Source organism: Panthera leo, chromosome D2 (genome assembly GCF_018350215.1).
Source record: "Panthera leo isolate Ple1 chromosome D2, P.leo_Ple1_pat1.1, whole genome shotgun sequence".
Lineage (NCBI taxonomy): Eukaryota > Metazoa > Chordata > Mammalia > Carnivora > Felidae > Panthera > Panthera leo.
In genome coordinates, this window is record NC_056689.1 from 58,085,028 (window position 1) to 58,100,870 (window position 15,843).

At 44.3% G+C, this 15,843-nt stretch overlaps 1 protein-coding gene across 1 annotated transcript in view; it reads left to right on the top strand.

Moving 5' to 3' along the window:
• ABCC2 (ATP binding cassette subfamily C member 2) overlaps window positions 1-15,843 on the top strand; it is a 64,560-nt gene that overhangs the window by 26,128 nt on the left and 22,589 nt on the right. Inside the window, exons 10-18 of the mRNA XM_042909291.1 lie at window positions 1,318-1,572; window positions 2,632-2,697; window positions 5,017-5,154; window positions 5,676-5,822; window positions 7,476-7,560; window positions 8,274-8,340; window positions 10,391-10,517; window positions 12,941-13,117; window positions 14,502-14,669. Of these exons, the coding sequence (XP_042765225.1) occupies window positions 1,318-1,572; window positions 2,632-2,697; window positions 5,017-5,154; window positions 5,676-5,822; window positions 7,476-7,560; window positions 8,274-8,340; window positions 10,391-10,517; window positions 12,941-13,117; window positions 14,502-14,669 (1,230 nt within the window). The remainder of the gene's footprint in view (window positions 1-1,317; window positions 1,573-2,631; window positions 2,698-5,016; window positions 5,155-5,675; window positions 5,823-7,475; window positions 7,561-8,273; window positions 8,341-10,390; window positions 10,518-12,940; window positions 13,118-14,501; window positions 14,670-15,843) is intronic.

The window sequence follows — 15,843 nt, forward strand, 5'->3', positions numbered from 1 at the left end:
TTGCCCTCAGATAAGGGCTGTTGGGACTAAGCCAATGTCTTTTCTACTGTATTGAGATTTATTGAGAATAGAAAAGTGATGACCTTGAAGGGCAATTTGTTTGGTTTTTTGGTTTGGTTTTTGTGCGGGGGGTGGGGGGGGAGTGGTGGCATATTTTTGCTTTTCCATACCAAAGGGGAGGCATAGCAGTGAACTGATTTCTCTAGAACGTTGGTGGCCTAACGTTTTGGGGAACGTCCCTCATTTTACTGTATAAACAAGAATCGTGTTATGTTCCAAAGAAATATGTCTTGTGGATATGATGACAGTACAGCTTCTAGGAAGTGGCTGGAGGTGGATCCCTGGAACTAACCTTAGCCCATACTCTATCTTTGGGGGGCTTAGAAGGCTCTCCTTCCTCCAGGAAGATGTAGTGGTATGAAGAATGTTCAGGAGGTGGTTTGGTGGGCATGGTGTGAATTGGTTTCAGTGCCCCCACCCCAATCTCTTGGCAAGGTGCATTTGTGCAAGGCATTGGTATAAGTGACAGACCTGTGGACGGACAGAAGTCTTTCGGTCTCTCTGACATGAGAACGGGGGCCCATGCTGTATGAGTCAGCATCTAGATATTGCCTACAAATTCCTGACCATAAACAAATGGTTTTGCTTCAAATGCGTGAACCCTACAGCTTTCCTCTTCATTCTAAGATCTCTGTCCTTGGAAACGGTTGCAACTTCTTCATAAGAATATGACTTCCAATAAAACTGCCACGTCAGAAGTCTGCACGGCCAGAATCCACTCATGATTCTTGCCTTCCTTTTATCCTTCACTATCTGGTTCCCTACTGTGTGCCATGTGATACAGGAGTGAAATGAACAGATGTAGCCCTTGTCCTCCCGGGTTCGCATCTGGTGGAGAAATAGAAAAACAATTACAGTTCAGTGTCACTACCGTAATGACAGAGGTTAGTCCAGAGTGTTATGGGAGTACACAGGAGGGGTATCTACCCCAAACTCTGGAGTCCAGGGAAGTCTTCTCAGAATAAATTCCATCTAAACTGACACTAAAGAATAATTAGGAATTTTCTGGGCAAAGAAGTGTGTGTGTTGGGGTGGAAGTGGTAGGGGGTTCAGGGAGGTGGGAATAGCCTGAAAGGGTAGTCAGAAATGAGAGAACACTGTCTGTAAGATTTGGAGGCAAGAAGGCCTAGCCTCTTGGAAAAGTTGTGTCCATATGGAGCCCATCCTTCTAGTGTGTTCTTACTTCCTGAGTTTCCCTTTTACTCCCCATTGTTCTTGGACTTATCCATAGATCCCAATTCCAATCTTTATCTTTAGGCGCTGACCCTATCCAACCACAGCAGAAAGAAATACACCATTGGAGAAACTGTGAACCTGATGTCTGTGGATGCCCAGAAGCTCATGGATGTGACCAGCTTCATCCATTTGCTGTGGTCAAATATTCTACAGATTACTTTATCTATCTCCTTCCTATGGGCAGAGCTGGGACCCTCAGTCTTAGCAGGTGTTGGGGTGATGGTACTTCTAATCCCAATTAATGGGATACTTGCCGCCAAGAGTAGAGCTGTTCAGGTAAAGAAACCGAGTCACCCTGGGGAGATCTCTACACCCTCTTCAAAGTCTAAAGTCTTTTGCTTACTCTAACTCTTGGGCATTTGGGCAGGCAATGCTAATGGAAGACTTTCCACCATCCCAAATGACTGTGGCTTTCTCTGGATTCCCTTCTCATCTTTTGAGCACTGTTAAGGTTTATATACTCCATCTTCGTTCATGTTAGATGGCAGAGCCTGATTGGAGAGGGGAGAGCTTCCCAGGGACCCAGCACATAACTCTCCCACCCTGCTCTGCTGGACTGTTCTTCAAGTAGTGATTATTGGCCCTGCTTCTCTGTCATAGCAATACAAACTAATCATGCAGAGCAGACACATGAGTGACCCAGACATTACGCCTAAATCCTGGCAGTCATCCCTGCTCCTACCAGGCGGCAGGGCTCCATGCTGATAGTCCTTTGCTCTGCCGGAAGTCATAGGTTGGGTGGGTGGACTCAATGGTGTACATGATCTATTCATGCATTCACTTTGCATTCCTTTAGTCCCAAATAATTACTTTTAAAAGATTTTCTGTACATACTATTCTGGGAATATGGCAGCAAATTAGACAAAGCTCTTGCTCTTATGGAGCTTACTTACATTCTATTTGCAGTGGAGAATCAGGCCATAAACAGAAGTGAAGAAGAAAACTATGAAGAAAATTAAACAGGGTGATATGAGAGCAAGTGAATGGGTGGTGGTTTTAGATTATGGGGTCAGGAAAAGCCTCTGTGAGGAGGGTACATGTGAACTGGGCTCTGAATAGCATGAGCCTGACTGTGCAGGAGGAAGCCTTGGGAAGAACAGCCTGGGAAGAGGCGCAGGCAGGCAAAGCCTGTGGGGGCAGAAGTGAACTGGGTGTAGTTAAGGATCAGAAAGCAGATGGGTGTGGCGGGAGCAGCCTGAGCAGAGCAGGGAGGGATGCATCCCATCACCAGGCACCCATGTGACAGCCACAAGTGCCATCACTAGGACCTAGCATCTGCAGCAACTCTGGACCCTCTTACGAGGAAGTGTGTTTTGTTTGACTTTTTCCTGGCAGGTAAAAAATATGAAGAATAAAGACAAACGTTTAAAGATCATGAATGAAATTCTCAGTGGGATCAAGGTGAGAAGCCGAGTACAGGTGGCCCCGGGTGTAAAATGCCAGCAGCAGAGGGTTCTTGGCCTTCAAAAGGCCTGGCAGGGCTTGCGGGTCCCCCCCACTTCTGGGCCTGTGGTGTGTCCCAGGACTCCCAACCCCTGTTAGCAGGTCTCCTGCTTCTCCTCCCAGTGGGCTCAGGCCCTCCTTCAAAACTTCATTTCTCTTTATTTACCCTAAATGGTTGCTTTTCTTCTCATGTTTTACTGTCGAAATTGTCAAACGTGCACAGAAGTGGAGTAAATGATGTGATGAACCCCCATGGACTTCTCACCTAGGTCTAGCAATTATCAGCATGATCTAGTTTCATCTATGTACCCACTTCATGCTCTGCTAGATTTTTTTTTAAGTTTATTTATTTATTTTGAGAGAGAGTGAGCACGAGAGAGCAGGGGAGGGGCAGAGAGTGAGAGAGAGAGAATCCCAAGCAGGCTCTGCATTGTCAGCAAGGAGCCTGATGTGGGGTTCCAACTCATGAACTACAAGATCATGACCTGAGCCGGAATCAAGAGTTGGATGCTTAACCGACTGAGCCACCTAGGCACCCCTCTGCTAGATTATTTTTAAAGCAAATCCCAGATGTAGTATCTTGTATTTCACATAAATACTTTGTGTTTCTAAAAGACTTTTTTTTTTTTTTAACATAACCACAATACTATTATCCCACCTTAAAAAAAAATTAGTCATTTTTGGTACCATTAAATTTCCCCAGTTGCCTCAGATGTCATTTGTTTGCTGTTAATTAGTTGGAATAAGGATCCAAAAAATCCACACATGGCATTTAGTTGCTACTGCTTTTAATCTATAATTGACTCTTCCCCCCCCCCCTTTTCTTTTTATCTTTGTCATGTTGGAGAAACTGCGTTGTCTTATTTCCTATATTTCTTATAAATTAGTAATCAGATCTAGAGGCTTGATTAGATAGGGGATATTTTTGTTTTGATTTTTGGTGGAGGTAGGGAGGACAGATACTTTCAGGCAGTACCATGTGCTTCCAAACACCAGCAATGGTGAGTGTTCGGGGGTCCAGCTGATTCACCCCTTATTAGGTTTCCTGCCACTCTTTCCCCCAGAGCAGTGATTTGTGGCTCTGGCAGCACATTTTGACCCCCAGGAAGTTTGACCCCTAGGAAGTTTGACTCTCAGTGAGGCTTGGGCCCTAATTCAAACCATTTAAATTAGACTCTCTGGGGTTGAGGCCTAGGCATACATAGGTTTTAAAATCTCCCCCAAGTGATTCTAATATGCAGCCAAGTTTGAAAACTGTCCTAGAAGTTCTTGCAGCTGCTGATCATTGCCTTGATCTATTATATCATTAGGAGTTGCAAAAGAGTGAAATTTGAATTCTATTATTCCTTTAGCATCGATTAGCTAGTTGGTTACACTAAAATAAAGTTTGTGCAGGACAGGCAGGAAAAATGCTGGTTTTTTTCCCCTCTTTTGGCCAGCTTTCAAAATAACGCATTTCTTCCTGCAAAGCTTACCAGAAAGTTAATTTTTAATATATGTGTTGTTTTGAATTCAAGGATTTAAACATCACCCTAAACTTTTTGAAAATGAAGCAGAGGCCTCTTTTAACTCTCTGATATTTCTCTACGCAGAATTCTGATATGCCTTTTTGCTAAATGTGGCAAAATGAAAAGGTAGCCCTGGCCCTGAGTCTCCTTTCTAATGCTTGCTAGCTTGGTAACTTTGGGCAAGCTACCTGGTATCTTCTGCCTCTTTCCTCTTCACTAAAACTGACACAATAATTCTGCAAAAGTAGGGGACTCTCCTTGGTTTTCCCAGAACTTTCTGGGCTTAGCATTGAAAGCCCCATGTCCTGGGCAACCTCTTAGTTCCAGGCAAACTGGGACCATTGATCACGCTAAGGTTGTTATAAGGATTAAGTAAGATCATGTGTTTAAAACGTTCTGTACAGGGACGCCTGGGTGGCTCAGTTGGTTGAGCGTCCCATGTTGGCTCAGGTCATGATCTTGTGGTTGACAAGATCTCTGTGCTGACAGAGCCTGGAGCCTGCTTTGGATTCTGTGTCTCTCCTCTCTGCCCCTCCCCCACTCATGTTCTCTGTCTCAGAAATAAAGATTAAAAAAATTAAAATGTTCTGTACATAGGTTTCTGACAAATGCAACCTACCTTTCTATAATCATACTTTATAATCTGGATTTCTACCCACCCCCCCACTCCCCTATTTTGGAGAACCTATCCTAAAACCTGGGTAGATGAGATCTGTCTGGTGTCCTTTGGGGGCAACAGTGTGAGCTGTGCTGTTTTCTACCCTATTAGATCCTGAAGTATTTTGCCTGGGAACCTTCATTCAAAAAGCAAGTCCGTGAACTTCGGAAGAAAGAGCTCAAGAACCTGCTGACCTTCGGTCAGATTCAGACTATAATGATATTTCTCTTACAATTAAGTCCAGTCCTGGTGAGTGACAGGAGTCAATGGACTGGGTCAGCTTCCTGAAGAGGAAGGTCTGTTCTCAGCAGACTGCCCAGTGCCTCTAGGCCTAACCCCGAAATCCTGGAAAATCTATCCCCCTCCTCAACTTCCCAAAGTTGCTATTCCTACCTGGTGCCCCCAACTCTAATTTCACCCTTGTGTACAATTTGGTCATCCGGCAGCCCAGAGTAAGTTTCCAGGATAGTCAGCATGAATGTGGTAATCAGGAATGGTTTGCATAGGAGAGCTTCTTGTCTTCTTGAGGAGGCTGTGTGGGTCTAGAGAGGGGAGGAACACCAATATAGGAGCCCGGAGACCCGAACTCTGGTCCCAGTAATACAATTAATTGACTGTGACCTCGGGCAAAATATTTCCTGTGTAACACAAGAAGGTTGAAATAATGATCCCTAAGGCTCCTTCAACTCTGATATACTGTGTTCCTGAAACTTAGCATAAGTGTTTGAACCCTTTTTAGAAATGAATTGCTCATGACCTTGCTTTTCCAGGTGTCTGTGATCACATTTGCAGTTTACGTTCTGGTGAATAGCAATAATGTTTTGGATGCAGAAAAGGCCTTCACCTCCATCACCCTCTTCAATATCCTGCGTTTCCCCCTGAGTATGTTTCCGATGGTAATCACCTCCATTTTACAGGTGGGTAGAAGCCCTCACTGCTAACTGATTATCTCTGGTTAAAAGGCTTACATCCCAAAATGACTGCCCTATCATATCTTACTTCTTGCTTCTGCTGGTGAACTTTCAATTAGATTTGTTTGGTCTCTGGAGACCAAGTTTGATCTTAATAAAATCACAAGCTCTCTGAGCCCTAGTTTATCTGACTCTAAAATGAGGATAATCATACCAATCTTCTCTACCTCCCAGGGAGACAGTGCCTGTGAAAGCATTTAGTGAGATTATGATGATTAGCTGATACCTGGACCATTTCTAAGCCCTTTTCCCAGCCCAATTTCCCCCACATTTTACCAAGGCTCTTGGGGTATTTATATAGCATTAGGGAAATGCAGCATACGTGGAAAGAGAAGACCCTCTCTGCATGAAGCCATGTGGTGGTGGAACTGAATACAGCTCTCAAGCTTCAAGCTGTCAGAAAGTGAGTTTGGAGTTCAAGAGGATTCGGATGGGCCAGAGGGAGTGTCTGGTTCCTGAAAAATGAGCACAGTCACTGAGATGGACCAGGTACCAGACCTCAGGATATTCACAGGGCAGGTGGTAGGCTAGTGAGGTAATCAGAAAGATAGAGTATGGTGATGTGCCCTTACACTAAGGATGGCATGCTTTAGACCGCTCAGGCCATAGGAAGGATGGGTTTCAGACCGCACTACCCTGGAGGGGGTTAAGAAAGACTGACAGATTTGGCTGATAAAGAAACAGTATGCTCTTTCTAGACTCCAATAGCTTAGTACATAAATTGCAAGAGCAAGATCAGCAAAGGTATCTGCTCCCTGCCTTCCCTATCTCGCGGGGTGACTGTGAAACAAAAGGGGCCAGATGATAATGTAACACGGGCAGTGAGGCACTCTGTTTCTGAGGGGTGGATCCATGCAACAGCTGAGTGGTTTTGTAGCCTGCAACTGCACTCAAAGGAAAGGCAAGACAGAAAGTCCACTCTTTCATCAGAACCCAGGTGGTAATGAGAAACGATCTCTCTGACAGGCTTCCTGAAAACAGGCAAGTGAGAAAGGTCCTTGTAAAAGCTCCTAGGATCTCTCCCCAGTTCTCATGTTTCAGGAGACCACAGGGTGTTCTGCCAATGCTTAGGTCAGCTGCAGTTTAAACTTGGCCTGTGTGGAGTTTTCTAAGGTCACTGTGGTGCCATGGCCAATTCCTGTATAAAGGGTCCCAGTAGTGGCTCAGTTAGGACACTGGGCAGGACCAAGGCATAGACTCCATTAAAGAAGAGCACACCAGGGGCCCAGTTACCAAAAGCAGATAGAAATTAGGATTTTGTCTTAGAAGAAGGCAGAAGACAGTTTCTGGAACTGGGTCCAAAGATTGAAGAGATGGCAATTGAGTTGACCCCAGCACCACAAGTTTTCTAAGGGGCTGAAACAGCATCTTAATTTCCCTCTGTGCAGAGAGGGATGTCTTCCAGGGCTGAAATGTGGCTGAGTCTATGGGGGTGTCCAGAGGTTCCAGATGTAGCAAATGGTAAACCACCGACAAGAGGCCTGGCAGGTTGACTCTCTGCTTCCACATCTAGGGCTGATGACAAAGTCAAAATCCTCTCCCTGCTCATGCTTGTCGTTGGATTTTTTTATTCTTGAGATCCTTTGTGTCCCCCTCTAGGCCAGCATTTCTACAGAACGGCTAGAAAAGTACTTGGGAGGGGATGACTTGGACACATCCGCCATTCGACATGAGTACAATTTTGGTAATGAATTTGGAAGTTGCTTCCCCAACTTATTCACAGTGCTGGCACCAGAACTTTGACATAGGAGGGCTTAGGGGCAGCAAACTGATTGAAAGGGAGAGCTAAGGGATTTACTTTGAACCTACATTTGCATAACAAGCTTACTATTTTTACTTAAGTGACGTTTTCATTTAGGATAGGTTGCTTAGCCAGATGGCTAAACCATAGTCTGAGGATAAGCAGGGAATCCTGCAAAAGATCTAGAAAAGAGAAGTCAAGATGGAACCAAGCATGGGAACTTGGGGAAAGTAGGCTGGAGTGAAAGAACATTTGCAAGGTCTGAAGATCTAAGGATTGGGGGGCAGACACAGCCAGAGGGACCTGTGGACCTGGAATCCAGGGAGTGACCAGGTTTGTATATAGAGGTAGAATTTTTACCAGGGCATGAGGCAACAGAGGGCATGAGAATGTGCCCAGAGGCAGACATTGCAGAGGTGTCTGCAGGTCAGGAATCTGGCTAACAGGCTTGGGAATTCAACCAGAACCGCTTTTGTTTGCAGGCCACTTTTGGTCTCACCAGGGGAACTTTCCTCTGCCTCCTGTTAATGTAGGAGCCAGCACCTGATAGGTGATCTTGGGATCTGCTGAAGGAGGGACGCAGGAGGGCTGAGAAGGGGCAGACAGACACATGAGGACCTACATCTGACTAAAAGAGAGGGCCTTTTTCTCAACAGACAAAGCTGTGCAGTTTTCAGAGGCCTCCTTTACCTGGGACCGGGATCTGGAAGCTACAATTCGAGAGTGAGTTGCCTCCTGTCCAGCCTGCTGTTCTTTAGGCTTCTCCTTGCCAGTCCTGTTACTGGAAAATTCCAACCACTAGGGCACGTGAAATATGGACAATGTGCATACATTCCGTTAGATTTCAGTGCAGGCTGAAACCCTGGGGAGACCAGCGGACAGCAAAACTCCTGAGCCTCTTTCCCCAGAAGTGCACCTGCCACCAGGCTGTCTTACTGTGGGACTGTGGGCTCCAGCTAAGAACCCAGGAAGACCTTTGTTCTCCAGATTGTGGATGGAGGTAGTGCAGCAAGTGGCCTAGGTCTCTGGGTATGATAAAGGATACACACCAAAGCCTGAAACCAATTTAAGTTCGTTTGTTCATTTAAGAACAGTAATCAAGAATATGGCTTCTTTCCCCAAAGTGGACAACGGGAGCTGCCTCTACAAAGATTAAACTTGAGATCTGGAGTTTTACATCTAACTAACCCATTCCTACCTCCCACCTCCTCTGCCCTAAGCCAACCCTTTCTTGCCACACTGCTGCTTGGCTAGTAGTTCCTCTTCTGCAGTTTTGCTTTCCTTGGTTTCGGTTACCTGCAGTCAACCTCTGTGTGGAAGCAGATGATCCTCCTCCTGACGAATGGTCATGTCAATAGTAGCCTAATGTAGGTCACAGTGCTCCCATCATTCACCTCCCTTCATCTCTCCACGTAGGCATTGTATCATCTTGCATCATCAGAAGGGTGAGTGCAGGACAGTCAATGAGAGTTAAGACCCCATTCACATATCTTTCATTACAGTTTATTGTTATAATTGTTCTATTTTACTAGTTATTGTTGTTAACCTCTTACTGGGCCTAATTTATAAATTGAACTTTACCGTAGGTATGTCTGGATAGGAGAACACATGGTCTATACAGGGTCAGATAGACAGTATATACCCAACTCCACTGAACGTAGCACACATAATATACCAGGAAGCCTGAGCAGGCCACATCTTTGTTCCCAACCCAGCACACCTTATCTTCTCCCTGTTACACCTGGGTCTTCCCACACTTCTATTCCTACAGCCTTTCATATAGATTCTAGAGCTTGCCCCAGGATGCTATCAGGCCAGAAGCCCCTCCTCTGGACCTTCCCAACCTGAAAGCCTCCCTTTGCAGAGAAAAGGCTGGACACAGCTCCCATTTTGTACTGAACTTCTTTTAGACTTACACTAGCAAAGGGCAGTTTCAGAAAGACTGTGAACAAATTCCTGATGTTCTTAATGTACTAGGGACTCAAAAACAGGGTGGGCACAGAGTTTCGAGGAGCCCTGCCCAGTGTGTGTCCCTCTGTAGTTAGACACAGCCAAATCTCCAGGAGAGGGGAAGGTGTTCTGTGCTTCCAGCAAGTGTTCCATTGAATGGCTATTCTCATTAAATAGCCAAGTTTGGGAAACCCTGATCTATTCCAACCCTATTAGTTCATAAATGAGAGTCCAGAGGAAGTGACTTTCCAAGATCATATAGTTCAGCAGTGGCAAAGATGAGACTTGAACTCAGGTCTCTAAGCTCCCATTAAGTTCTTGTTCAATGGTACCGTGTTGGTGCTAAGAGAATTTTTCCAGTTGAAACCTACATTTGGCACAAACAGCTTATAGACAGTTGGATAAGTTAGGGCTCATTCTCTAGCCCTTTTGAGCTTATAAAAAACGTATTAAAGAAGCACTTCAGAGTCTTCTATATCCAAGACAAATTTTCCAATCTTGAGGGAAAATCTAATACGAGACTTCTTATGAATGGTCTGAGAAGTGGCCTGAACTACTCTTGAAAAACACCCCTCACCTCCTTTAAATACACTTCTCTTGAGGTGCCTGGGTGACTCAGTCAGTAAAGCATCTGACTCTTGATTTCAGCATAGGTCATGGTCACACAATTCATGGGACTGAGCCCTGCACCGGGCTTGGTCCTGACAGTGCAGAGCCTGCTTGGGATTCTCTCTTACTCTCTTTCTGCCCCTTCCCCATGCTTGCTCACTCACTTTCTCTTAAAATAGACACTTAAAAACCAAATACACTTCTTTCTTTTCAGTGTGAACCTGGACATTATGCCAGGCCAATTGGTGGCTGTGGTGGGCACTGTGGGCTCTGGGAAGTCTTCCTTGATGTCAGCCATGCTGGGAGAAATGGAAAATGTCCACGGGCACATCACCATCAAGGTGAGAGGGGATGCTAAGGAAGAGAGTTCTGACCTTGAGATGTGGGCCACTGAGCACTGCTTTCTCATTTTGGAGAATGCACTGAGGACTAGAATCTGATGACCACTGTTGTTGTTTTGCTGTAGATGCGGTCTTGGAGACGTTAGATAGACTTGTAAAGTGTAGATTCTTTGCCCCACCCCACACATATAATCAGACTCTGGGGATAGATTCTAAAAATCTGCATGTTTAATGAGGTGCTATGCATACTAAAGTTTGAAAACTGTTTAACAGAGATCTCTTCCTTCAAAGTATAGGCAATTCTGCTACATCTAGGTTTCTAAAAGCATCATTAAAAACTTATATACCTGCGGCAACTGGGTGGCTCAGTTGGTTAAGCGTCCAATGCTTGATTTCAGCTCAGGTCATGATTTCAGTTTGTGGGCTCGAAGCCTGAGTTGGGTTCTCTGTGACAGTGTGGAGCCTGCTTAGGGTTCTCTCTCCCCCTCTCTCTGCCCCTTCCCACGTGTATGTGCTTGTGTGCTCTCTCTCTCTCTCTCTCTCTCTCTCTCTCTCTCAAAAATAATAATTAAAAAAAACTGACATAACTTTGTAACTAGCGTACCAACAAAACCAATAACAATTAAAACAGCAGCACTGTAAAATCTCCACTGGCAATTACACTGAGCATCACATGTAGCTTTAGACTCCCGATTTCCTCTTCCTCCTCTGAGAGTTTGGTCTTTGACTTCACTTGCTCAAAAATTTGATACGGGCTGTAGACATCATTGTCAATTATATATTTTTTAACCCAGAAGAAATCTTTTCATAGCATCTCCATGAGCACTCGCAGCTTCCCCAGAGAGTTCAATTTAGAGGAACTTATAAGTACTTGGAATCACTTAACCAGCCACTGCTTACACCAAAAAAACCCCACGTGTCTGTAGATTTTTTAGGTTTTTTTCCTTAAGATCTTCATATATTGCTAACTATTTCTTTTTAATTATGGGAAAGCTTGCCCCTGACTGCTTGACACTGAGATGCTCAGAAAATTAAAAACTGCTTCTTCCACATTATACTGACCTTATTCCCTGATTTACCAATCCCTCATGAGCCAATTTACATTAAATAATAGGAGATATAACCGAGCAGATGCTACTGATTTAACTGTTTCCTAACTTCTTCTTTTTGTTCACTTGGAACATTTCTTTATTTAGTCCTTTAGAAGTCAATTTTGAATTAAAAAAATTTTTTTAAATGTTTATTTTTGAGAGAGAGAGAAACAGAGCACTAGTGGGGGAGGGGCAGAGAGAAAGGAAGACACAGAATCCAAAGCAGGCTCCAGGCTCTGAGCTGTCAGCACAGAGCCAACACAGGGCTCAAACTCACCAACTGCAAGATTGTGACCTGAGCCGAAGTTGGACACTTAACTGATTGAGCCACCCAGGTGCCCCTAGAAGTCAATTTTGAATTGGCGTGTCACTTTGCCCCCATAGATACCATGGAAACTGGGATACACAGGCTAAAAGAAGATTATTTTAAAATTACCTCTAAACATAATTCTCTTTTATAAAAGTGTGTGTGTATGTGCATACACACACACACACACACACACACACACACACACACACACATATATTTCTCCTTTAAACTGACACAAAACTGAGTGTCTTCTAAATTATTTTGTAAAAATGGCATTTTCGTTTCAAATGACTAACACTCAAAGAAGTTCACATTGGAAATTTGTGGTGATGATTTAACATTAATATTTAAATTGGTTCTAGCCTCAAATCAAGTTTTGACTTCTGTTTAACTTTTTAAATAATAAAAGCTTATCATACTTCCTTTTTTGTTATCATAAATTACTATTTATTTTTTTAATATAATTTTTTCAAAAAAATTTTGAGTATAGTTGGCACACGATGTTATGTTAGTTTCAGGTGTATGAGAAAGCTTTTTCTTGCCAACTCAACACTGAGTTCATTCTTAAACACAGGGCTTTGTCAGGCTTCCTCTCTGGACATGATCTGCTTCATGCATCAGCCTGGCACCCTCGTTCAAATCTCTTGGTTCTTCCTAAAATCTCTATACCATCACCCCTGTGTTAGCCCTCTGGTGGTCTTAGGGTTTGAGTCAATCCCAGTGAGTTTCCTGTTCTAGAAGCAGCATGTGTTTCTTCCTCTAATTTTCAGGATCATGGCTAGAAAGCGATAGTGAAATAGAGAGTAGGGAGAAGTATTTAAATGGTGAACAGGATATTGAATGTTTCTCCCTGGCTGGTGCAATAAATACAAGCACATTTATACATATCAGATGCTCAGTCAGCCTGACATTCATTTTTTAAAATCTAAGTTCTGTTTTTCCTTCCCCATGCTGCCACTCCCTCCTTCAGCCCTGCATTTCTGGAGGTATAACTGTCCCGTGGTCTGGTCCTTCCCATCTAGGGCACTATAGCCTATGTCCCACAGCAATCCTGGATCCAGAATGGCACCTTAAAGGACAACATCCTTTTTGGATCTGAGTTGGATGAAAAGAAATACCAGCAGGTTCTGGAGGCCTGTGCCCTCCTCCCAGACTTGGAAGTGCTGCCCGGAGGAGACCTGGCCGAGATTGGAGAGAAGGTACTTGGGACACCAAGGGACCTTGAAGGGTGAAGAAATAGTAGTGGGTGGGGGGGGTGGCAGGGAGCAAGGACAGTGAAGAAGTACATGGGAGTAAAAGAGCTGACCAATTTTGGTAGTCAGCTTGGAACAAATACCAGAAAACACAAGGGACACCTGGCCGGCTCAGTTGTATAAGCATCCAACTTCAGCTCAGGTCATGATCTCCTGGTTCATGAGATCAAGCCCTGCATCAGGCTCTGTGCTGACGGCTCAGATCCTGATGCCCGTTTGGGATTCTGTGTCTCCTCTCTCTCTCTGCCCCTCCCCCACTCACACTTTGTATCTCTCTCTCAAAAATAAATAAAAACATTAAAAAATTAATTTAATTTTTTTTTAATTTTTTTAATGTTTATTCATTTTTTGAGAGAGAGAGACACACACAGCATGAGTGGAGAAGGGGCAGAGAGAGGGAGACACAGAATCCGAAGCAAGCACCAGGCTCTGAATTGACAGCACAGAGCCCAATGCGGGGCTTGAACCCACAAACCGTGAGATCATGACCTGAGCCGAAGTCGGACACTTAACTGACTGAGCCACCCAGGCGCCCCACCAAAAAAAATTTTTTTAAAGAAAGCTGATGAGGCTAGGACCAGAGAGGGTAACTAACCAGAGCCTGGCCCAAGGATGACCTCGCAGGTAGAGGAGCAGACGCAGGACCAGAGCTTAGGTGTCCTGACTCGACTTCTGGATGCTAGTGAGGCCTGGAGAAAGTTTCTACTACTCTGCTTCAAATACTTAGAAATTTAGTGTGACTTTCTCAGGTTATTAAATGCCTTTTTAAAAAATACATTGTTAACGACCGTATTGTATCCATTATATGGTTAGAGTGTAATTGATTTAGAAATTCGCCATGCCTACATATTTAGGATGTTTTCAACCTTCTTTCCTATTACTAACAATGAATAGATCAGTCTTTGAGGGACAAGAATCTTCAGCTACTAGAAGATTAATGAAGATACAGCTCTAGAATGATTTTGTTCACTATTTCAAATACACTTATTAAGTAATTACTATGTACCACACAGCATTTTAAGCGCTGGAGTTACAACCATGAATAAAATAGGGACAATCTGCACTGGTGCAGCTCCACATTCCCATGGGGCAGGAAACAAAAATAATAAGTAAATCCTCTCATAGAAAATGGTAATTTTGGCATACGTTTCATCATTGGGCCTGAAGTAACTTATTTGAATCAAAGTTATTGATTTGTACAGAGGAACTTAGAAGGTTTTAAATCCCTTGATACCTTATTGAAGTAAATCTCTTCCTTTCCCCTCCATAATAGTCTCTGTGAAGGTGGAACTATGGAGTAGTGCTTAATAGAAATTATTTTCTTCTTCAGGGTATAAATCTCAGTGGGGGTCAGAAGCAGCGGATTAGCCTGGCCAGAGCTACCTATCAAAATTCAGACATCTATGTTCTGGATGACCCCCTGTCAGCCGTGGATGCTCATGTGGGAAAACATATTTTCAATAAGGTCTTGGGTCCCAATGGCCTATTGAAAGGCAAGGTGAGAAATTACTTAAAGCAATGAAGACATTGGGGTAGGGATTGGGGACACATCTCCTAGGACTGCTGCTGTCCTGAAGCATGTATTTACCTCCCCTACCCCCCAACATACCACCAAGGCTGCTGAGGAGATACAGTGTCAGACTGGTCTTTCAGGAGATGACCCATGACAGCTCCCATCTTGAGGTCATAGCTTATGCTAGAACTGGCTAATTTGAACCTTATTCTGTGGCTCCGGTGACATTGATCCTCCTAGGATGATTGGTTGTGATGGAAAGCACTCTGAGATCTGTGGTATAACAAGATTATAGTTGGTCTTTGCCCCCAGTTCCTGACACAGAGCTCCAAACACTTGGAATTTCCTGAGTAATACTAGGAGTGTTTTTTGTTCATAAGCCTAGAAAGAGACTTAGGGTGCAGCCCTTAGATAGCCTCAGGACTGGGCTGTTCAAGAGAAAGCCCAAGTGGGACACCTGGGTGGCTCAATCAGTTAAGCGTCTGACTTTGGCTCAGGTTATAATCTCATAGCCCATGAGTTCGAGCCCTGCATCAGTCTCTCTGCTGTCAGTGCAGAGCCTACTTCAGATCCTCTGTGCTCCTCTCTCTTTCTGCTCCTCCCCACCATGCTCGCTGGTGAGTGCTCTCTCTCTCTCCCATAAACAAACAAACAAACAAACAAACAAACTTTAAAAAAGAGAGTGAGAAAGCCCAAGTGATGGGTGGGTTGGAACTTTCAGGCCTCTGGGGAGGGAAGCAAGGGCTGAAGATTGGATTATAAAAATTTGTGAGCAGTGGGATCCAGAGGGCTTCTGGGTTGGTGAACACATTAAGGTGCTGAGAGGGAGGCTGTGGGCATGGAAGCTCCACAGGTGAGTCCCACACCCCCACAGCCTGCCCTCTGCATTTCTTCTGTTGACTGTTCTTGAGTTGTATTCTTTATGAGAAACCAACAAACAAGTAAAGTGTGTTCTGGAGATCGATGAGCCATTCTAATAAATTACTGATCATGAGAAAGGGGCTTTATGGCTAGTTGGTTGGAAGTAAGGGTGGCCCAAGTCATGCAAATTGCCTCTGAAGTCGGTCAGTCTCATAGGACCAAGCCCTTCAGCTGTGGGGTTTGTGGTAATTCTAGGTAGTCAGTGTCAGAATTGAATTGCTGAACACCTAGCTGGTGT